Source organism: Propithecus coquereli, unplaced genomic scaffold (genome assembly GCF_000956105.1).
Source record: "Propithecus coquereli isolate 6110/MARCELLA unplaced genomic scaffold, Pcoq_1.0 Scaffold566, whole genome shotgun sequence".
Taxonomy (NCBI): domain Eukaryota; kingdom Metazoa; phylum Chordata; class Mammalia; order Primates; family Indriidae; genus Propithecus; species Propithecus coquereli.
The window spans coordinates 1,216,281-1,238,464 of NW_012151574.1; the positions used below are offsets into that span (position 1 = coordinate 1,216,281).

The following is a 22,184-nucleotide window of genomic DNA, read 5'->3' on the forward strand; positions in this document are numbered from 1 at the left end:
CTTGCATGATTCAGTTAAGATGCTTTCCAAACCCAGTAACAGCAACTGGGGCCTAGACCTCAAATGTGAAGTTTCCTAATGACCAACAGAGGTCTGTGGTTAGGCTTCATATAAAAGACAAATTCCCAAAGCCTCACATTAGGCCACCTTGCAGGTTTAGCCCAAGTGTTTCATAGGAGCCGTGCTGACTGGCCAATCAGGTGGTTTTCTCCTGGAAAGTGGGACCAAAGTGACTTTGGTCCTGATTTTTCTTGCTTCCAAGATGCATAAAAACCAGATTGAAAAAAAAAAAAAACAAAAAAACAGATACAGCTTCCAGATCAATAGTTGCAAACTGGGATTCCAAATGTTTGGGAATCACTGGGGACATTTTCCGTGTCTTCCATGTGTAATTCAAGTAACCCAGATGGACTAACCCTCAAATCTCTAGGGCTGTTCCTCCATGCTGCAGTTTAATTACAAGGCACAAGACCAAATCCTTGGCACCTTAAGTTTTCCTTGTGCCTCTCCAAAGAAAAAAAGGATTTATAGATGGTGACACAGGGGACAGCCTAATAACAGGAGTACAGCTGTGATTTCACACCTCGCATGGAGTCATCACACTGTGCGTCTGAGGTCAGTCCCTCAGGCAGCACGGCCTGGCCCAGGGTGCTGTCGCAGGCAGGGGCAGCTTGGCAGAACTCTTTGACAAAGTCGTCCTCCGAGGCCAGCAGTACTGCGTTCCAGGTGGCAGTGTCCAGCTCTCCCGCCGTGCCCCCATACTCCTTGGGGAGAATGCTTCTTGGAAGGTTTGTGTGGAGAGAGCTCAAGTCAGACCCATGGAGGAAGAACTAAAGGGGAATGAAATGAAAACACACATTCCTTAGGTTAATCGGGAATGCAGAAATCTCCTTCATGGGTAGGTGCCCAAATATCTATTGAACGAAGAAAGGAAAGGTTAATGGCAACTCTACTCTCAGCCCAGAAAGCTTGGAGTATCCTTAATTCTCTTTTCCTTATACCACATGCCCTGTTGGCTGGACCTGCGAGACATATCCAATATCCAACCACTTGGTGGCCACCCTAATGGTCCCATGGTACCATCGCTTCTCACCTGGATTCCCACAGCAGCCTCCTACTTGGTCTCCCTGCTCCCACTCTTGACCCTTTGCAATCTGAGCTCCTTTCAGTGTAAGTGAGATCATGTCATTCCTCTATTTACAACCTTCCAGTGCTCCCACCTCACAGACTAAAAGCCAAAGTCCACAAGATGGCCCACAAGGCCTGTCACAACCTGTCCCCTCACTTCTCTGACTCCTCCTCCGACCAACTCTCCCCTCCACCCTCTTGGCACCAGCTGCACCAGACTTCTAGCTGCTCTGCTAGCGTGCTGGGCATGTTCCCACCTCAGGGTCGTGTCATTGCTGGTCTCCCAGGTACCTGTATGGCTCACTCCCTCTCCTCTCAAGTCTTTGCTTGATGTCAACTTCTCAATGCCACCACCTCTAACCACCCTATTGGATACTGCAACCCTTCCCCACCTCTCACACACACTATCCTTTTTCTCTGCTTTATTTTTCTCCATAGGCTCTTATCACATCCTAATACTAGATAACACACATGATTCATTGTATCTCTAGAATGTAAGCTTCCTAGGGGCAGGGATTTGGGTCTGTTTTGTTCATACAGAACATACTTGCACATAATAGTTGATCAATAAATATTCTTGAATGAATGAACATTCAAAGGAACAAACGAACAACACCATGGGCTACAAAAGGGCATTTCACAGATATAAAAGACCCATCCAAAGGTTTCTTTGGTAAAAGTTCCAAACAGAATTTTTAGGAACAAACAAGGGTTCACTCCCAGGCAGGGAGGCCACTAAATTGTTTGCAAACCTAGCTATGCATCAGAATCACCTAAGGAGATTTTAAAAGCACAGATCCATGGGCTCTGCCCTTGAGGTGATAAATCAAAATCTTCAGAGAAAAGGCTTAGAAATCCACATCTGAGTTTTTAAGTTCTCTCCCTTGTGACCTTGAGATTCTTTGTCTCTATATGTTTCTTCTTTGAAAAAGCATATAAAATTTACAACCCAGTCTTTGGATTGAGCTTCCTAGGCCTAGGGAAGAAAGAGAAAAATACTCCCCATCCCATCTGAATCAGTAGTACTGGGAAAGGTTCAGAGAGAGGTGGCTCTCCTGGGTCAGAAAAGAAGACTGTCTTTTTTTTGTTTGTTTTGTTTTTTGAGACAGAGTCTCACTTTGTTGCCTGGGCTAGAGTGCCATGGCATCAGCTTAGCTCACAGCAACTTCAAACTCCTGGGCTCAAGGGGATCCTTTTGCCTCAGCCTCCCAAGTAGCTGGGACGACAGGCACGCATGACTACGCCTGGCTAATTTTTTCTATTTTTTAGTGGGAGACAGGGTCTCACTCTTGCTCACGCTGGTCTCGAACTCCTGAGCTCAAGCGATCCTCTCACCTCGGCCTCCCAGAGTGCTAGGATTACAGGTGTGAGCCACTGTGCCTGGCCAAGATTGTCTTTTAAAGTGTCATCCATCCCTTTTTAAATAAGAAGTAAGCTAAACACACATCTTTTAAATCTTGAATTGCCCTGCAAACTTTACACAGTGAGACAACATATTAGGTAAATGGAAAGTCTTAAATAGCATTTTTAAATCCCAAGATTCCGTAGTAAGAAATGACCGTAGCTCTTTTAAACTATCTGCCCTGTGACTATCTTTTGCTCTTTCTCTTTTCTATGTCCTCTTACACATAAAATGCAATGTTGGTTCCCAATGCCCAAGCCAGGATACCAAAAAGTCTAAATGATACACAACTTATGACTTATGACAAAAATCCTGGCTCTGCTCTCTCTACTGGCAAATATTACATTCTTACTAATTTCATCTTCCCCTCACAACAGGATTGTTCATTGATTTTATCTGTAACCCTTTACTTCTTTCCAAATTAGTAGTCCCAGGGCAAAAATAATAAACTAAGTACTAGATGTCACAAATAAATCAAGGGAGAAAAATATATTAAAGTCTCTGAAGTCAATAGGAACATCACTTACTCTGTTTGCTATTTTCTCCTTCAGAAATGGTTTTATGATGGCAAAAATGCCTTTAAATATTCGAGGTTCATTCACTACATGGACTGCTTTTATCCGAATGGGGAAACCATCCTGTGGGGGGAAAGCAAAAGGGTGTTAGAACATTGGGAGGACCTTTCCGCACCTGCCACCCCCAGTTAAATCTTCATTTTAAGCCCCAACATCAGTCTGGCCTGATCCTCATGGCCTCCTAGTAGACTAAGTATAATCAAACGGGTTTCCTTAACTCCAGCCACGTTCAGAGGCTTCAATATGTAAAGGTATATGGTGAAATTCACAAAAAAGGGACCACACTTACCAAACTTATTAACCCTGGAAATTTTTTCCCCTCCAGATGATCTTACAGCACTAGGAAAACAGTGATCCCAACTCTGTACCCTGACACTCGAATCGACACGGTATTCAGCAGAAGGCATCAAAAAAGTGCAAGCTAAGGAAAGCCAGAGCGCTGGCTCAAGGCCAGATTTCGAATTTATGATAATGTCTAAATGCAGCATTGATTTGTTTAAATAATAAGCCTTGTGCATGGTAGGGGCTCAGACACTCACAGAATTTGTGGAATTCAGTGAGAAGAACTGTTATAATCACTGGTGCCCCATAGTTCCCAAGAGACGGCACCCCATGTGGTCGGTCAGAATGAATAAGGAACCAAAACCCGTACAGCTGTGAGACTGTGGTGAGGCTGTATCTTCTCTAGGCCTCAGTTTCCCCATCTATCAAAAAGGAAAAGTAATTCTTGCCTTGACTATCTCACAGGATTCCTTGAAGGACTGAATGGGTTCTAATGACATTAAAAGCAAATTATTAAACACTGTGCAGATATGGAAGGAACTTCATGGTCCCCAGTGACTTGTGTTCTGAAATGTACACAACACTTGAGGTGTGAACCATCTGATGAAGGTACAGCCCAACAGAGCTCCACGTCCCCAGGTCCACAGAGGATGGGGGCAGGGGGGAAGAGAGGGGCTCCAGCACTCAGGCGGAAGCACAGTTTCTCAGTTTTGCTTGTTAGGAGAATTCCTCCTCTGCTTTCTGGACCAAAAAGATAAAAATAGAAAGCATTTTCCTGGTTTTCTGGACTCTTGCCCTAATACTGACCTTGTCCAGATTAAAAGTATTAGAGACCCTGATGAGAATGGGTGATAAATAGGACAGTTAAATTTCTTCCTCTGATGTTCTTGTATCTTTCTGACTGCACGAGTGGGATATAGCTTTGTGTATCACGTGGGACCTGCAGTAAATGGACAGGGCCCTGGGGAACCCAAAGCAACCACACAACAGGCACACGACAAAAAGGGGCCATACCTGGAGGATGCCAATCACCTTTTTGGCTATAAAAGGGCCAAAATGAGATGCTTTTGATAAGCTCACTCCTTTGTAGTCTGCAAGAATTACAATTCCATTCACCTGGGTTTCTTCAGACTGAATGAGTTTTTCTAATGTCAAGTATATGGCTCGGATGTTTTCGGTAATTGGGTAGTTGCTCGGTATCCATCTGTCTAAGGTCATAAGAGATGGACAGTATGTTACAGAAGTGAATATAAATAAGTGATCAGACAAAGATTTATCTCCTTTCTAAAACTGTTGTTTCAAAATGGAAAAGAAAGATATACAAATGGCCATGATTCCATTTAGGTTAGTAAATGGGACACTTTAAGCAGCAGCCAATGTTTCTTAACTCCAAACACAGCAGCAGATTCTGAAATGGAAATGCAATTGAGTGCTGAGGTTAAAAGCATGAGCTCTGAAGTCAGACACACCTGGGGGTTTGAAGCTTACTAGCTGTGTGACCTTGGGCAAGTTACTTCCTCACTATGCACAAGTAGAATAGGACAGAATCGGCTAATTATAATACCTACTTCCATGGACATCTATGGTTCCTGCTATTAGATATCTCCCCTGGTTTTCCTTGGGAACCACCTTCTCCCACTCTAGCCATGCAATTTGGATAGAACTGACTTGACTTCTGACTCCAGCAGTGGGCAAGTGATTGGGAACTGATTGGCCAATCTGGTATTATGTCTTCCTGGCCACAGTGTGTGATCCCAGCCAGGCCAAGCTGAGCCAGGGAGACTCAATTCTGGGACCTTGGCCCTTTGGAAAAAAATCTTTCTTCCCTCTTGTGGTGGTGAGGCTGTGAGCTGAGATTCAGGAGCCCCATGAGAGAAGAGCTGGTCTGAGAAGGAAGCCCATGCTGAGGACAGCAGCAGTGGAGACAGTTTTCCAATGCTGGAGTTTGAGCCCCTGAGTCCAGCTGTGCTCAGACTTCAGTTATCTGAGCAAATGAGATCTCTTTTTTTGTTTAATCCAGCCTGAGTTGGCTTTCTGTCACATGCCACCCCAAAAGAGTCCTAACTCAAACACCACCTTTGGGGGGGATTATTGTGAGTATGGAGAATAAGCTATTAGGATACCCCTCACCATACCCCCCTTTCCAGCGTGGACATTCCTTTAATACTTCCCATATTTTTAATGATTCTTTCCTCTCTTTGGAAATAAGATGAAAATGATGATTTTTGAGTAATTGCTATTCTCAAGAAAATCCTACCAAGGCTTGTATGCCACCTTCTTAGAAAGGTAAAACTTCACATTTCCCACCAATGGGATCTATAATATGTATAAAATTCTTATGAAAAATCTTTGTCCAAAAATTATGCTAGCTTGCTGTTTAATGTTGCTGCTTGTTAAACCTGCCTCTTCATAACTGGATATCATCCCTTTCAATCACATATCCCTGAAAAGAGCTTAAAAAAAGGCATTCTTTGAGCTGGAGCTGCAAGGTAAAAAAAGAAAATAACAAAAATGTAAAAAAAATGTTCTTTTTTAATTCAAAAAATTAAATTAACGGACTTTAAAAAAAATTTTTTTTTTTTTTGAGACAGAGTCTCACTCTGTTGCCCTGGCTAAAGTGCTGTGGCATCAGCCTAGCTCACAGCAACCTCAAACTCCTGGGCTCAGGCGATCCTCCTGCCTCAGCCTCCCAGGAGCTGGGACTACAGGCATGTGCCACCATGCCCGGCTAATTTTTTCTATATATTTTTAGTTGTCCGGCTAATTTCTTCCTATGTTTAATGGAGACAGGGTCTCACTCTTGCTCAAGCTGGTCTCGAACTCCTGACCTCGAGTGATCCTCCCGCCTTGGCCTCCCAGAGTGCTAGGATTACAGGCTTGAGCCACCACACCCGGCCTAAAAATTTTTTTTAATAAGACAGTTGAGAACAAAACCTTCTGTGAATGCCGCCTCCTAAAAAATTCGGTCAGTGGGGAAGGGTTCAGATCTGCTTCAGGCATACAGGGAAAAAATTCATCTCATGAGCAAAGGGTTGAAACCACACAAGCAAAGGTGCAACCAGTGTGGTAATATCTAACTGTTTTGTAATATTTTTAGGGGTTGAGTATAGGATTGCAGCAGAAAAACCCGTTAACTGGTTTCTAGATCTCTCGGTGCCCTGAAATCTGCACTGCATTGCTTATTTTAAAATAAACACTCCTGCAAAGTGCCTAAAACAGCAGGTAAGCTGTTCACACTGTGCCTGCTACATAGAACAGGCTGGAGAATAGTTTAGTCTCCAAAGAGAGTTTGGTGAATGACTAAAGGCAGAGGGAAGTACGTGGAGGTGTCCACTCCCCATCAGACTTGCCTTCAAGAGGAGTTTGTATGCATGAGCAAAAGAGGGCTGTCAGCGTGTTCTTATTCCCTGGCTTGCTTGGGAAGAACATCGCATCTTATTTCCAATTTTTTTTCTCAGCTCTGGTTTGATGGAAAATGTTGAAGTTGGGGGTGGAGTGGAAAACACTCTCAAGTTTATAATGCATTTGGTGTCATGGAAGAGAACATGATTAAGAATCAGAAGTCTCAAGTTCTAGTATCCCCTAGTCGTGTATAATTGCTCTTTGCTGGGAGGTGGCAAGGAGCTTCCCCCCATGACAAACTACCATGCTAAAGAAATGTAAGGTATCCTGATTACTATCATGAAGTGCTAAGATCAAAAAAATCAATCTAAAGTGAATCTTGGGGCCGGGCGCGGTGGCTCACGCCTGTAATCCTAGCACTTTGGGAGGCCGAGGCGGGCCGATTGTTTGAACTCAGGAGTTCGAGACCAGCCTGAGCAAGAGCGAGACCCCGTCTCTGCTAAAAATAGAAAGAAATTAATCGGACAACTAAAACTATATAGAAAAAATCAGCCGGGCATGGTGGCGCATGCCTGTAATCCCAGCTACTCGGGAGGCTGAGGCAGTAGGATCGCTTGAGCCCAGGAGTTTGAGGTTGCTGTGAGCTAGGATGACGCCACAGCACTCTAGCCCAGGCAACACAGTGAGACTCTGTCTCAAAAAAAAAAAAAAAGAAAGAAAGAAAGAAAAAAAAAATAAAGTGAATCTTGTCAGTGGCTTAACAAAGTGGAGGAAAGAAAGGAAAGGTTGCAGGAGGAGTAGGTAACTTACAGGCATCTGCCAGGCCCACACCCTTTCACTGATTCCTGCACCTCGGCCCACTCACAAAGGAGGTCAGGGAGGGTCCTGGCAGCCATGCTTGTGTCCTACGACCAGGGGCAGATTCCTCAGCCCACCAGACTGTCTCCCCTAGAAATCTGGAATCTGCATTGAGGAACTTAATTGAGTAGTCAGGCAAACCTGAGAGCTTAGGGGTGCCAGATGTAGCTATGTGCACAGAGGCAGCAAAAGCCAGTCTACAGAAAAAGATGTAAAGAAGATATGCAAAAGGCAGCAGAAATGTGTGGCCCCAAGGACACACAGACAGTTCGAGGCAAAGACAGGGAGAATGGCTGTCGGCTCCTGGGGGCATGCTGGTTCTTGGTTCTGGGGCCTAGCAGAGCTGCTGCACTTTCAGCTCTCTGGTTCTAGGAGATACTCCAGTCTCCTCTTCTCTTAAGTCGGTTTGAGTAGGTTTTTGTCTCTGCAATCAAAGGAGCCTTGACCACAAAGAGGGGTACAAAAGGGACTAGGAAAGGAAGGTGGAGCTGGACAGACACATCCCGGGCAGGCTGTACACGCACCCCACAACGGTCTAGGAGAATACCTGGGCGGAGGCAGAGGACATGGCAGCCCCTGGGGTCAGTGTGAGGCAGCACGGTGAGGAATCCAGAAGCAAGGACATCTTTTAAGGCTGACGGCTTCAGATTATTGAAGACTTCGGGCCAACTTCTCCGGCAGCTGTGATAGTTGACCAGGAGCTGCAGCGCCCGGTCGTAATCAAACTTGCGGGCTCGGAGGAAGCGCAGCAGGAAGGCGTCATCGAGGGACGTGCTGAGGTTCGGGTATTCCTTCCGCACCATGTCACGAAGGGCCTGCACATCCCGAAGTCTCCATTCTGGCTTCTCCTGCAGCTCCTCCCGGGCTTTGGTGACCAGTTCTTCCGTCAGCGAGCACACGTAGCCGGGAGGCTCAGGTGGTGGCGACAGCTCATTTTCGGAGAGGGAGGCCACAGAAGGGCTGGTTCTCAGAGAATCGCTTTCTTTTGACATGAGCTACCAGGATCCCTGCCAACACAGAAGCCCCAAGTGAAGTTAATAAAGCTTAGCAGTGCTCATTTCAAACGCCAGGGGCAGCATGACACAGGGGACAGGCACATTTTTGTCAAAGCCAAGTAACATCAGAGCAGTGTTTCTCAAACCTGGGGAATGAACTGGATCTGAACCATATGCACAGGTCCGACCCCAGACTGACTGCAGTTAGAGGCTACGGAGAGGCACCCAGCAGCTCTGGCACAAGACGCACACTCCTCGGCAAACACACGGCCTTGCTTACAAGTGTAGGAACAGGCACGTGACCTTACTCGTCATGAAATAAATGTCAACTAAAACAACTCTGAGATTCAGATAGGCAAAAATAAAAAACAGGTACTCTGATATGCTTGCTGCTGGTGGGAGTACAAGGTGACACAGCCTCTTTGGAGGGCAGTTTGCCAATATCTATCAGAATGATTTCTAGGACATACGCCTGTATGTATGCGCAAAGTACAAGTATTGATTATAATGATAAAAGATTAGAAACACCTTAAGTGCACATCAGGAAGAGATTGGTTAAATAATATTACCATATGAACGGGGTGCAATCCAGTCATGAAAAGGAATCTGGCAGATCTTTATGAACTGACATGTTAAGAAAAAAGAAAGCAAGTTGCAGAACAGTGTGCAGAAAATAATCACATTTATGTTTTTAAAATATATATCCACTTGTGAATGCACAGAAAATTTCTGGAAGGAGATATAAGAAACTGTTACCAATGGTTACCTCTAGGGAACAGAACATTTAAAATGAGAAAGGCCGGGTATACGGTGGCTCACGCCTGTAATCCCAGCACTTTGGGAGGCTGACGTGGGAGGATCACTTGAGCCCAGGAGTTGGAGATCAGTCTGGCCAACATAGCAAGACCCTGTCTCTACAAAAAATTTTAAAAATTAGGCGGGTGTGATGGTGCATCTGTACTCCCAGCTACCCAGGAGGCTGAGACAGGAGGATAGCTTGAGCACGGGAGTTCAAGGTTGTAGTGAGCTATGATTGCACCACTGCACTCCAGCTTGGGCAAGAGTAAGATTCTGTCTCTAAAAGGAAAATCAAAATAAAATGAGAAAGAGACATTTTACTATACTGTTTGAATTTTTTACCATGTACCCACATAACTTAACATGGCGGCCATGAAAATGCACTGGTCAGGAATAGCTGCTGGGAAAACAGAATTGACGAATGGCCCCACCGCTGTCCCTCTGGATTGACGTCCAGGGGATGCCACACTCTCCACGGACCACTCCAGCCAATGCGTGGGTGAGACACGGGACTCCTCTAACAGGCATCTTGGGCTCGAGGACTCCCTGTTGGCATGGCCAAACCCTTCTTGGGACTGCACTGCAGTCAGAGACATTCTTCCTTTCCAAACCTCCTTCACAGGGCCAGACCCGCATCACTGCCCAAGGTTCTTCCTGACTTCCCCAGCTCCTTGCTCCTTTATCCTTCACAAGTGATGCCTCTAAATTTCTGGCATGCCTAATCTCAGTGTCTGCTTCTCAGAGGACCTGAACTGACACACTTACTGAATGAAAAACAAAAACAAAACAGCTGCCTTAGATATTCCAAGAATAAGGTAGCAGCAGGACTGCCCAGTTCCAAACCCTAAGTCTTTATTTATTTATTTATTTATTTTAAGACAGGGTCTTGCTCTGGGCTATAGTGCAGTAGCCTCATCACAGCTCACTGCAATCTCAAACTCCTGGGCTCAATTGATCCTCCTGCCTCAGCACCCAGGTAGCTGGGACTACAGACTCTTGTCGACAGGCTGTCACTGGCCCTCCACTGCAAGCTCAACAGGGAAAGCAGGGACTGTCTCAGGGGTCCATGCACATACCTTTGATGTCCTGACTGCACCTAGTTGGACTCCCGCCCTTTCCACTACAGCCAGAGTGAGCAGGCCATGCCCTCTCAATCTTAGGTCTGCCTTCTCTATTCCTCGCATTCCAACTTCCAGCTCTACCCAGCTTTTTCTGCTTCTCCCCAAAGGTGTGTTCTCTTGTCCTGTGCACATCCTGTTTCCTCCGTCTAGCATGCTCACTCTAGATTTTCCCCTGACCAACACTGATTCACCCTTAAGTCCTGATGAACTACCACTTCATTCATTCAACAGACATCGAACACTTACAGTGTACCAGGCTCTCTTCCAGGTACCGGGGATATGGAAGTGAACAAAAAGTCCTGTCCTCATTGAGCTTAGATTCTAGTGAGAGAGACACAATAAACAAAATCAACTATATAGTCCACTACAAGGTGGTAGGTACCATGGAGAGAAACAGAGCAAGGAAAGGGGTTGGATGTACCCAGGGATAGGGGCTGCAATTTTAAATTAGGTGGTCAGGGAAGGCCTCACGCTGGTGACAGCTGGGCAAAGATGAAGGAGGAGTGAACCATGTATATCTGGGGGAAGAAGAAGAAGTGCAAAGCCTGAGGCAGGAACATGCCTCGCTTTTTAGGGAAACAGTAAGGAGGCCAGTGTGGCTTGAGCCAAGTGAGCAAGGTAGAAAATACTAGCAGATGATTGCAGAGACTTACTGGGAACCCCAAAGGCCAGGGCTTTGTGGGCAAGTATTGTGACTTACTTTGAGTGAGGTGGACACCATGGAGGGTTTGGGGAAGAGTGACATGATCCTGATTAGTATTTTAAAAAAATCACTCTGCTGTCCTGAGAATGGACCGTAAGGGAGCGAGGACTGGGGCAAAGAGACCACTTAGCGGCTACTGCAATAATTCGGGTGAGGGATGATGGTGGCTTGAAGCAGGCAGCGTTTGCTGACAAGCCAGGGTAGGCGGCCCCCACACCAGAGCTCTTTGGCATAGCACTTCTCCCATGCCGTTGTAATTGTCTGTAGGCAATTTATGAGCAACACCCCTGTCTGTCTGGCTCATCACCTTAAGCTCAGCGCCTAACATGGTGTTAGACACAAGGTCTGCACTCCATAAATATTTGTTGAATGAGTTTAATCTGCTTGGCAGAGGTATGCTGAGTGAGGAATGGAACAACAATAATGGCTCTGTTTCCACGGAAGTCTCCAAGAGATGCATGCAATCTCCATCTAGTGTTTACCTGGGAGATAAACTGCAGTTATCCATGGGCTACAGGCCTCACCTGAAGGCCCCTCTCCAGCCTCATTTCCCACCTCGATGCACCTTAAATGCCAGCCAAAACAAACAAATGGCCCAGCATTATCAGAACACCTCGTGCACTTCTGATATTTCCTCTCCTTGTTTGTTCCTAACCAGACATCTCATCACCTTCAAGCTGCAATGTCACCTCCTCTGTGAAGCCTTCCCTGCCTCCCACCCAAGGTGATTCTCTCCAGTTTTCTACAGCACTGGGCTCCTATTTCTTCTTTAGAAATTGCAGTCCAGTGCTATCAAACTCCTCGGAGTCAGTTTCACCACCCATTCATTCCTCAAGTGATTACTGATCCCAACCCTATGTGTTAGGCGTTGTGCTCACAGGCATTGGGCACACAGCAGCAAACGATCTCATTCTTTGCCTTACGAAGCTTATATTATAGAGGAATGATGAGAAGAGATAATATGTACTTGAGTGTTTTACCATGTATCAAGCATGGTGCTAAGCCCCATACATCGTTTCCTCATGTAATCTTCACCATATATGGCGACAGCACTATTACTGTTCTCACTTTACAAAGGAGGAAACTGTCCCCTAGAATGCAAATCCCACGAAGGCAGAGAACTTGCCTGCCATGTTCACTGCCAGCCCCAGTGCCTGGCACATGTCAGTGCTCTGTAAATACCAGAAGATAAGAGGTTAAGCGACGCGCCGAAAGGTACACACCTTGTGAGGCAGAGCAAGGATGTGTCTAGCCCCAACCTGGGCTCAGCTCTCTACCCTCCACCTGGAGCTTTATGTTTAATCTCCAGGGCTCAGTCAGTCTGCTGAGCGAGCTGATAGGTGGGGATTTAGATGGAATGCAAACATCATTTGTTGGGGTGAAGCTGGGCATCTTCCCTACCTAGAGCCCATCATTTTGTGGAGCATCACCTTCCTCCCCACCCCAGCCCCCAACAAGGACAGGTCAGGCAGCCATCTCTCCTGGAACCCCAGAGACCCCCATAGCCCGCTGACAACCTTCCGAGGCCCCGACTTCCGGCTGTCACCCCCTCCCCAAGTGTCCCCATTTCCTGGGGTCTCTCGTTCCTCTGGGCCCCACTTCCGGTTATCCCTCCCTCACAGGGGCCCTCTCCTCGGTCCCCAGGGCACACGGACGGGCTCGCGGGCACTCACCGGCCCGGCTACGGGGCGGAGCGCGGGTCAATCGGCGGCTGGAGCCTCGTCCTGCAGCGCGCACAAAACCGACCCGCACTCCCGGCCCGGCCAGGCCCGGCCCCTCGCGCCGGAAGTGACGTATCCAGGGCGTGGGAAGGCGGGGCGCCGCCCGGGAGTGCGCATGTGCGACATCTCCCCGCAAAGCAGGCGTTCTGTCCCCACCTGGCGGCCGGACTCCGAGCTGTGGGGCCGGGTCTGGATCGAGAGCGCGAGGAGCCTGTCAAACCAGCTTTATAGATGGGGAAACTGAGGCCCAGAGAAGGAAGGAAAGAAGCTGCCATTTTCTAAGAATACACTGTGAACTAAAATAAAATCTTAAGGCTTCTCCCCACCGGCTGACCGAATGAACCCCCTCCTGGTCAAGGGGATACCCTAAAACTGAATTGCCTGCGGCGAGGAGAGAGGTCAGACATGCCTCATCATGACCCCCCACCCTTCTTGTAAATATCCTTTGTAACTCACTAACAGGCTAAGGCTTTGCTAGACAAACCTGCAGGGCCTCAACTTACACAACAAATATATGGCCGGTAGCTTGACTCTGATTAACAGACTGCTCACTTTTTCAGGCCAAACCAATGTATGCCTTCTATGTATTAATTTATGACTTCTCCCTGAGATGTATAAAACCAAGCTGTAACCCAACCACAGCGAGGCCACTTGCTCAAGGTTTCTTGGGTCCTTAAATTTGGCTCAGAATAAACCTCTTTAAATTATTTTATAGAGTTTGGCTTCTTTTCCGCTGACAACACTAACATGTACCTGGTGCTTTACATTTATTATCTCATTAAATCCTTTTATTTATACAATTCTCCTATGTCATGAAAGGCAAACTGGCAATCAGTGTGGTAAAGGGCTTCAAACCCAGCCCTCAGGATTAGCATTCCAGAATCCCTCCCACCACAGCTGCTCTGGGATTGGTTGCTCCAAAGGCAGAGATTCCAAACCAGGTGACATAGCAGTCTCTGCCAGATGCTAGACTGTGTGCAGTGTGTGTGTGGGTTGGGGGGAGGCAGCATGAGGGTGGCCAGGGAGTCGTGAGTTCTGACTCCGGCTCTCATTCCATCATTTCTAGGGTTGCCAGATAAAATACAGAACACTCAGTTAAATTTTGAATTTCAGATAGACAACAATTTCTTTTTAAGTATGTCTCATGCAACATTTGGGACAGACTTATACTTTACAAATTGTTTATCAGAAATTCAAATCTAACTGGTGATCCTGGTTGTTGTTCTGTAATGTTTTGCTTTTGTTAAATCTATGTATTAGTTCTTTATTGCTGTTATAACAAATTACTACAAACTTAGTGGGCTGAAACAATACAAATTTTTCGCTTACAGTTCTGTAGGTAAGAAGGCTAAAATCAAGGTGTTGGCAAGGCTGCATTCTCTCTGGGGACTTCAGGGGTGTATCTGTTTCCTTTCCTTTTTCGGCTTGCAGAGGCCACCTGCATTTCTTGGCTCATGGCCCCTTCCTCAAATCACTTCAACCACTTGCTTCTGTTGTCACACCTACTACTGACTCTGCTCCTCCTGCCACCCGCTCTTGTAAGGACTCTTGGCCCACCCAGATAATCCAGGACAATCCTCCCACCTCAAGGTCCTTAACTTAATCACATCTATGAAATCCCTTTTACCTGGTAAGGTAAGATATTCACAGGTTTCGGACATTAGCATGAGGACATCTTGTGTGTGTGGGGGGGGTGGGCGGGGGACACTATTTATCCTATCAAAATCTGGCAACCCTAATCCCAGCTGTGTAACCTTGGCCAAGTCACTCAAACTCCTAAAGCTTCTAGTTCCTCATGGGCAAAAAGCTGATTAAATGAACTCATAAGAGGAAACATCTTTCCTTATGCCAGGCAAACAATAAGTGCTTAATAAATGGCAGCTCTTGTGGCAAAGGGTGAGGGATAACCCTGTCCAAACCACACTTTCTTTGGTGTTGCGATAAGCTTGTCTCCTCAACCCAAACCCAGGATCTACTGGCGGTATAGGGAGCCCAGACTACAAGCCTAGATGCTGCCAGCAGGAGGACAAGAACTTGGTCTCAAGGGCAGGGCAGGGCTGGGAAGGGTTTCAAAGATGACCCTGAAGCCTCTGCCCCATCCCTCAATTGAGGGCCATTATTTCTTGTTCCTCCTGAACAAGGAGGTTACATTTTAGAGAACTAAGTTATCTCAGGATTAGAAGGTCTCAGATAAACAACAATGACTAAAAGAATTTCCACTTGCTCAAAAGCAATAACACATGCCAGGCACTGTGCTTGTATGATCTCAATCGTGCCTTACAACACCCCTGTGAACAGCAAGCTAGGATTGTCCTATTTGCAAAAGAGAAAACTAAAATCCAGAAAGAAAATGTCACTTGCCTAAGGGCTCAATTGAGATAGTCAATGACAGTGCTGGATTTGAGCTCACATCTGTATGACACCACAGTCCCAAATTTTACTTTGCTCTAAAGGTCATACAGATCTATATTTTTGTGTTTACAGGTTGGGAAACAGGCTCAGAGGACAAGAAATTGCCCACGGTCACATGATGACTAAGTGGTTGAGTTGGGATTTGAACTTCTGTCTTCTGCCTTGGACACTCAGAAGTGAGAGTCTCTTAGTAACCCCTTGAAAAGACCCATTTCCTTACGTATAAAATGTGCATGTGGCCCTTGTTTCTAGGGGGTCCTTGGAGGATTCAGCAGAATGGCACGTGCAGAGTCCTGGTACGTTGTATCATGAAATGTCTGCTTATTGGTTATGATCACCCGCCTCTCGCGCGGAAAGATCAGCAGAGGGCAGCTTGCCCTGTGTCTTGGTTTGGAGTACTCCAAACGTCCTGCTCTCCTAGCTTTATCCAGTCTCTGAAGAAAGAAATCCTGGCATTGGGTGGGTATGTGCTGGAGGAGGCTAGAAATGCCTGAGCTGTCTCTGTTTTCAAGGCATGTGATTCTGAGCTCGTACGGTCTCCTAGGACCAGCTTTAGTATTGATTCGAAGGTAAGGCTTATTTAGGATGGCACCTTGGTACAGGGCAGAGTTTCTCAATCTTGACACTATTGGCATTTGGGGCTACAGGGGATGTTGTCTGTACATGGTAGGACATTAAAGAAATGCAAAGAAATAATTACTATAATGGTCATGTTAGTGGTTACTTTTGAGGGGAACAGCTGTGATTACTTTAGGAATGGGGTATATTGGGGGTGGTGTTACTGGGGTGGCTGGAAAAGTTCTATTTTTCGATCTGGATGGTGGTTACAAGGGTGTTTGCCTTGAAATAACTCAATAAGCTACAAATTTAATTTGTGTGGTTTTCTGCATGTGTTTTGTTTTACACTATAAAGATTTCAAAAAATGAAAACAGAAGTACCCGCCTCACTGTATGTGTGTGTATATGTACATATACAGGTGTATGAATGTTTGGCTCCTGGTGGTACCAGGTACATAGTAGATGCTCACTAAAATGAGTTCCCTGTGAGTCCTTTCAAAAACCCCGACTCATCAAAAATGGTTAATACTTATTAGGTGATTACTATGTGCCAGGCACTGTTCCCAGGGCATCTGATCTAATTGAATCCCCACAACCTGATTATGATTATAGCCATTTTACAGAGAATAAAACTGAGGCTCAGAGAGCTTACTCATGGCCACATAGGAGGTGGCAGAGCAGCCTGGGTTTGAACTCAGGCAGTCTGGCTCCCAGGTCTGTACTGTCACCCACTGTCATATTGATATATATACCATTCTACTTTTTACAGAGCCCCTGTCTGCAATAATAACTCCCCCCCTTATTGAGTGCCTGCCTGTGTGCGTGCCGTCCTTTGACATTCGTCACATGAGTCTCACAAACAGCCCTGGGAGGTAGAGGTACTTGTTAGCCTGCGCTTGAGGGATGGGAAACTGGAACCCAGAGAGGCGAAGGGACTTGCCCAAAGTTACAAAGTAAGTAACTGGCCGTAAGGGATGGGAGAGGAGCTTGAACTGGGGGTGGGGAAGGTTCAGACTCTGTCCCTTGGGATTCTAAAGAACAAAATGTTCTATACTCTTAAACAGATGCTTACCTGATGGGTCTGACCTAGTCTGAGGTCATGGGTTGCCCAACCAGTGGTCCGGAGCCTGGCTTGGCTTGAGAAGCGTCCAGGCGAGGGCTGGGAGAAGTCAGAGGCTTGGCAAGCACCAGACGTGCTTGACCCCAATCAGAGGGTCGTGCGAAGCTTGTGACCCATGGGCCTGGAGTGCTTTAAGGGGGCAGAGACTCCTGTTTCTTGCTGTGCTAGCCTTTTGCCCGCTGGCCTCAGGATCAGGACCTAGAACAGAGCCAGCCCCTGGGGATAAAGAGGTGCGCACAGGTTGGCTGTGCGTATTCCCAGAAGAGGTAAGAGCCCAGCTGTGTTTTTGTGGTCCCACATTGATTTCCTAATCTGAGTCAGCAGGGCCACTTGGAGGTACAGGACGTCCTCTGCGTTCCCCAGGGCCCTGGATCCCAGCCGGGCTGAAGTATTTCCAAAACAGGGCCCGGAATAGTGAGGGAACGGGAAGGGGCGGAGCTCCCACACCCCCTGTTCCGTCAGCCCACTCTCCATTGTAGGAATAACACCCAGCACGGGCTGAACTCTTACTCAGCCAGGCGGACGCTAAGCACCTTGTGTATGTTTGCTCAGCTCACCTCAGAGATGCCGCAGAGCAGAGGCCGTCGTGAGTATCATTTGACGGATCAGAAGACAGAGTCGGAGAGGCAAAATCACTGGTGAATGGTCACACACAGACAGCATTGCAGGTCTGTGTCTGTGAAATCCTGGAGTGTCACTCTGCAAGTTCACCACGTCACCCAGCCCTCACAACAACCCCATCGGGTAGATGTTGTCACCCCAGTAAGCATATGAGAAAACTGAGATTCAGGATGGTGGACAGGACTTGTGCAGCGTTGCCGGGAAGCTCTGCAGTGACAACCGGTGATCATTTTTCAGGAGCACAGTCTAAAGCCCACAGCTGCTAAAATTTAGCCATGACCACTCAAACCCCCATATTCACCCACAGTTCTCACATGATGGGAAGAGGGAGCCGAGAATTCCTTGGTGGCCCTTTGCTCAGAAGGGTGGAATGTGGTCCTGGGGACTGTTCCTTGAGGGGGCACTATTTGGAGAGCTTCCTGTGTGACTCCCGAGTGGGACCCAGGGGTCTGATGTAGGCGCGGACGTCTAGAGGGGGAGAGGAATGCGCTGCCCGGCTGCGTTGCCAAGGGAGCCGGAGAGTGTGGATGCGCTAAGGTGAGCCCCACTCCCAGGCATTTCAGGGCACAGGCTGCTCGAGTGTTTCCCATGGACCAGCCATGGGCAGGGAGCACCCACCCACAAGTGGCCAGCTTGGGTCCTGTCCCCTAGGGCTTCCTGGAGAGGTGGAGGGGTGACAGCAGCAAGATGCTGGAGTTGGAGGTCGGACCCCTAAGGGCTGAGGAAGGAGCTGCCAGGGACCCTCGGGAGGAGAAGTGCATCCCCCAAGGCCAAGGGTGAGAGGGGCCCTGTGCGGATGGCCATCTCCAGGGAGCCCATGGCGGCATTCCACGACAGAAGGGGGCAGCTCAAAGCCAGCTGGGATGGTGGCCACTGGAGCGAGACCCTTCTTCTCCCCTCCTGGTCTCCGCCCCCCACCTGTGGAGGACAATCACCCACCCAGGAGGAATCACCTCACCCAGGAGGCTATTCCCCTTACCCACGCTGGCTTGCAGCCAACACCTGACTGGCACAAAGGTGCAAAAGGCCAGTCCCCTTGCTAGACTTTACCTGAGACCCCAGCCCTGCTTCCTTTCATCCCTTGCAGGTTCCTCCTTCATAAACCACATGTACCTGATCCCTGCCTCAGGCTCTGCTTCTGGGGGACTGAAGATGACCCTGGGCATCAGGAGGTGCGTTTGTGACTGGGCCATTTCACTAGCCCTGATCCAGGCACTTCATTAGCGAGAATTCTGGACCCCAAATCAACTGACATAGATTCGAATCCCAGCACCATCACTTCACTGCTGTGTGACCTTGGCCAGTGACTGGTAACTACGCCTCAGTTATCTCATCTGCAGTGTGGAAGGAAAACAACCACATACCCCACAGGGCTTTGCACGGGTTCAGCATACGCAAGCACCTAGCACAGGGCCCGGCACAGTCAACGTGCTGTTGCTACTCCTCCAGGCTGAGAGCACTTGCTGAATGTCCGGGAAGCAGCTTTTTACCATCTAGATGAGGATGCTGTGTCCTGGGGTAAGTCGCCAGATCATGAGGTGGCTGAGGGTTCAAGTGTAATAAAATAGCCGCCTTATATGAAACACCTACTATGTCCTGATGCCTATACTACGTGCTGCATATGTGCTAGTTCACTCCATCTTTACATGTCAGAGCTGATATAATTATCTCCACTTTACACATGAAAAAAACTGAGGCTCAGAAAGTCTAAGAAACCATCTATGGGATCCACAGTTTGAAAAAATGAGTGCATCCAGAACGACCGCAATTAAAAAGTCTGGCCCAGCTGGGCGCGGTGGCTCACGCCTGTAATCCTAGCACTCTGGGAGGCCGAGGCGGGTGGATCGTTTGGGCTCAGGAGTTCGAGACCAGCCTGAGCAAGAGTGAGACCCACCCCCCGTCTCTATTAAAAATAGAAAATATTAACCGGGCATGGTGACGCATACCTGCAGTTCCAGCTACTTGGAAGGCTGAGGCAGGAGGATCGCTTGAGCCCAGGAGTTTGAGGTTGCTGTGAGCTAGGCCGACACCATGGCACTCTGGCCCAGGCAACAGAGTGAGACTCTGTCTGGGAAAAAAAAAACAAAACTGTAATACTTAGTAATAAAAAGGAACAAACTATTGATGTGTATAAAAACATGGACAAATCTTAAAGTAATTACACAGAGTGAAAGAAGTCATATTTTTAAAAGCACAAATTGTATGATTCCATTTCTATAAAATTCCAGAAAATGTAGAGCCACCTATAGTGAAAGAAAGTAATTTATAGTGACTATGATTGCCTGGGAATGGGGGTGGGATGACTTATAAAGGAAACTTTTGGGGTGATGGAAACACTCATCATCTTGATTGTGGTCGTGGTTCCATGGGTATGTGCATATTTCACAACTCATCAAATTATGCAATTTTGATACATGCAGTTTATTGTACATCAATTATATCTCAATAATACTGTTTTCATTTTTTTTGGTTTTTTTTTTATTATAGAGACAGGGTCTTGATATGTTGCCCAGGCTGAACTCCTGGGCTCAAGTGATCCTCCTGCCTTGGCCTCCCAAAGTGCTGAGATTAAAGGCATGAGCTACCTCACCTGGCCAATAATGCCATTAAAAAAAAAAAAAAAGCAACAACAAAAACTGGAGAGTGGCACAATTAGGATTTGAATCCATGTACGTCTGACAGGGAACCACAGAGCTGGTAAGCTATTTAAAGACCTCCTTTCTTGGCTGGAGACATAGAATCCATCCAAATGGTGCCACCTCCGAGAAGCCTTACTGTCCATTCCATGGAGGACCGTGGCTTTTTAGAAACTGCCTCCTTAGTGGCCTTGGCCCACACCACCCTCCTTCCTGCTTTCAGGCTTGGTGGGGGGATCCTTTCCCTGCTTGGAAGACCTTCCCTTGTATCCTCCTTCGTATGGCCCTCCGAATATGCTGGTTGAGAGCCCAGCACCAGAATCCCACCAACCTGGGTTTGAATCCCAGCTCCGCCATTTACAGGAACTGTCTGACCTTGAAAGTGTTCTTGAGCCTCTTTGAGCTTCAGATTCCTCATCTGAACAATACTAGATACTACCTTGAGATTGCCTCAAGGATCAAATGAGAGATAGTTGATGTTAAACAATTAGCCCAGCTCCTGGTGTGTAATAAAGCACTCAATAAATGTTAACTGTTATTGATCTTCACCTGGGCAGTGGCTATTGACTGTTCAAGTTTCTCAGCTTTTGACTCAAGTACCGACCCAGCTGTATTTATTGACATGGAAAGATGCCCAAAACATACTATTGAAGGGGAAAACAGCAGGCTACGAGGCAATATATGCCTCACAGGTCATTTTAAAGATTAAAGATAAAAATGGACGTATATCTCTTAGTGGGGTGCCTGGTACGGGAAGCTGTCACTGAAATCTAGCTGCAATTATTATTAATGTCAGAGCATTTTTGTAGCTTGTGCAATGCTACGTTGAAATATTATTATGAATGTTCCCGTGAAACTAGATAATGTTTGTGATTGCGCTTGAATCAAGGGGAGAAAGAAAATCTGTGTGTTCCCTTCTGCCTTCCTTCTGACACACTTACCTATCACAGGCAGGGCTTGTGTTGGACTTAGGACCCATTGGTTTGATATGGATTTTGGTGCCTTTTTATATGGTCCTGGAGTGAAAAAAAAGAAAAAGCATTGCCCTTTGGAATTGAAACTCCAAGCCTTGGGAAAAAGGGTGTTCTTCGCAGTAACTGAGGTGCTATGACAAAACGTAGACACTAGAGGGCACCCCAATCAATTTGCAATAGAGAAAAACAGAAGGGCGTCATGATGGTCATGATGGTGACACAACGTTCCTTTTACATTTCACAATGGCTTCCATTTATTGAACTCGTCCTATGAAATCCTAAAACGTGTTGAGGGACAAACTTTATCTCATTTTAACCCTGCAAACACCCCGTCAGTTACAGGCTATTACTAAAGACTGTATGCATAGGGCACGAGTTGCTCTGTAGAATTTTAAAAATGGTTTTTATTTTAAAAAAATAGTTTAATTTTTTATAATTCACAAATCTTGTAAAATGTGAAAATACGAAGTGTGCATCTTCGTGAAGTGTTACAAGTGTATACACACAAGTACCCTCCATCCAGATCAAGATGTAAAACTTTTCTGATTCCTTTTCTACTCACTGCTATCCCACCCAGGGCAGCCACTGTCCTGGCCTTGACCACCATTTATTCATTTTGCTTGTTTCTGAACCTAATATAAATTAGGTCCTCATAGATGTGAAATCTTTAGGGTTGTCAGGTTTAGCACATAAAACTCCAGAACATCGGCCGGGCGTGGTGGCTCACGCCTGTAATCCTAGCACTCTGGGAGGCCGAGGCGGGAGGATCGTTCAAGGTCAGGAGTTCAAGACCAGCCTTCTAGAGTGAGATCCCATATCCACTAAAAAATAGAAAGAAATTAGCTGGACAACTAAAAATATATAGAAAAAATTAGCCAGGCATGGTGGCGCATGCCCGTAGTCCTAGCTACTTGGGAGGCTGAGACAGGAGGATTGCT

At 46.8% G+C, this 22,184-nt stretch overlaps 2 protein-coding genes and 1 long non-coding RNA gene across 7 annotated transcripts; 2 read left to right on the top strand and 1 right to left on the bottom strand.

The window, feature by feature from the left end:
- Positions 1–310: 310 nt before the first annotated feature.
- TTPAL (tocopherol (alpha) transfer protein-like) lies at positions 311–17,470 on the bottom strand. Of its 5 annotated transcripts, XM_012657931.1 has the most exons (7): positions 12,878–12,943; positions 10,748–10,822; positions 9,152–9,206; positions 8,135–8,594; positions 4,402–4,595; positions 3,058–3,168; positions 311–830 (listed from the first exon to the last, which is right to left on the bottom strand). In XM_012657931.1, the coding sequence occupies exons 4-7, from the start codon at positions 8,577–8,579 to the stop codon at positions 552–554; spliced, it is 1,029 nt and encodes a 342-aa protein (XP_012513385.1). In that variant the 5' UTR covers positions 8,580–8,594; positions 9,152–9,206; positions 10,748–10,822; positions 12,878–12,943; the 3' UTR covers positions 311–551. The 5 variants fall into 5 exon arrangements, with proteins under 5 accessions (XP_012513385.1, XP_012513386.1, XP_012513387.1 ...); XM_012657932.1 differs by lacking the exon at positions 9,152–9,206; XM_012657933.1 differs by lacking the exons at positions 9,152–9,206; positions 10,748–10,822; positions 12,878–12,943 and adding an exon at positions 16,968–17,470.
- LOC105821260 lies at positions 15,494–18,409 on the top strand. The gene is made up of 3 exons (XR_001138053.1): positions 15,494–15,633; positions 16,665–16,848; positions 17,568–18,409. It is a non-coding gene; the product is annotated as an uncharacterized LOC105821260 (long non-coding RNA).
- Positions 18,410–18,424: 15 nt separating this feature from the next.
- Positions 18,425–20,804, top strand: LOC105821259 (chromosome unknown open reading frame, human C20orf62). The gene is given in 5 exon segments (XM_012657935.1): positions 18,425–18,620; positions 18,622–18,653; positions 20,279–20,311; positions 20,314–20,628; positions 20,631–20,804. Coding segments are annotated over 5 exon segments (642 nt in total). The 5' UTR covers positions 18,425–18,432; the 3' UTR covers positions 20,705–20,804.
- The last annotated feature ends 1,380 nt before the right edge of the window (positions 20,805–22,184 follow it).

Bases quoted from the DNA above. Each gene is read 5' to 3' on its own strand.
- TTPAL (XM_012657933.1), bottom strand. From the start codon at position 8,579: ATGTCAAAAGAAAGCGATTCTCTGAGAACCAGCCCTTCTGTGGCCTCC. The intron at 4,596-8,134 runs GTATTCTCCTAG...TTATGACCTTAG, and splicing joins TGTCCTCTGCCTCCGCCCAG to ACAGATGGATACCGAGCAAC. The intron at 3,169-4,401 runs GTATGGCCCCTT...TTCCCCCCACAG, and splicing joins AGGTGATTGGCATCCTCCAG to GATGGTTTCCCCATTCGGAT.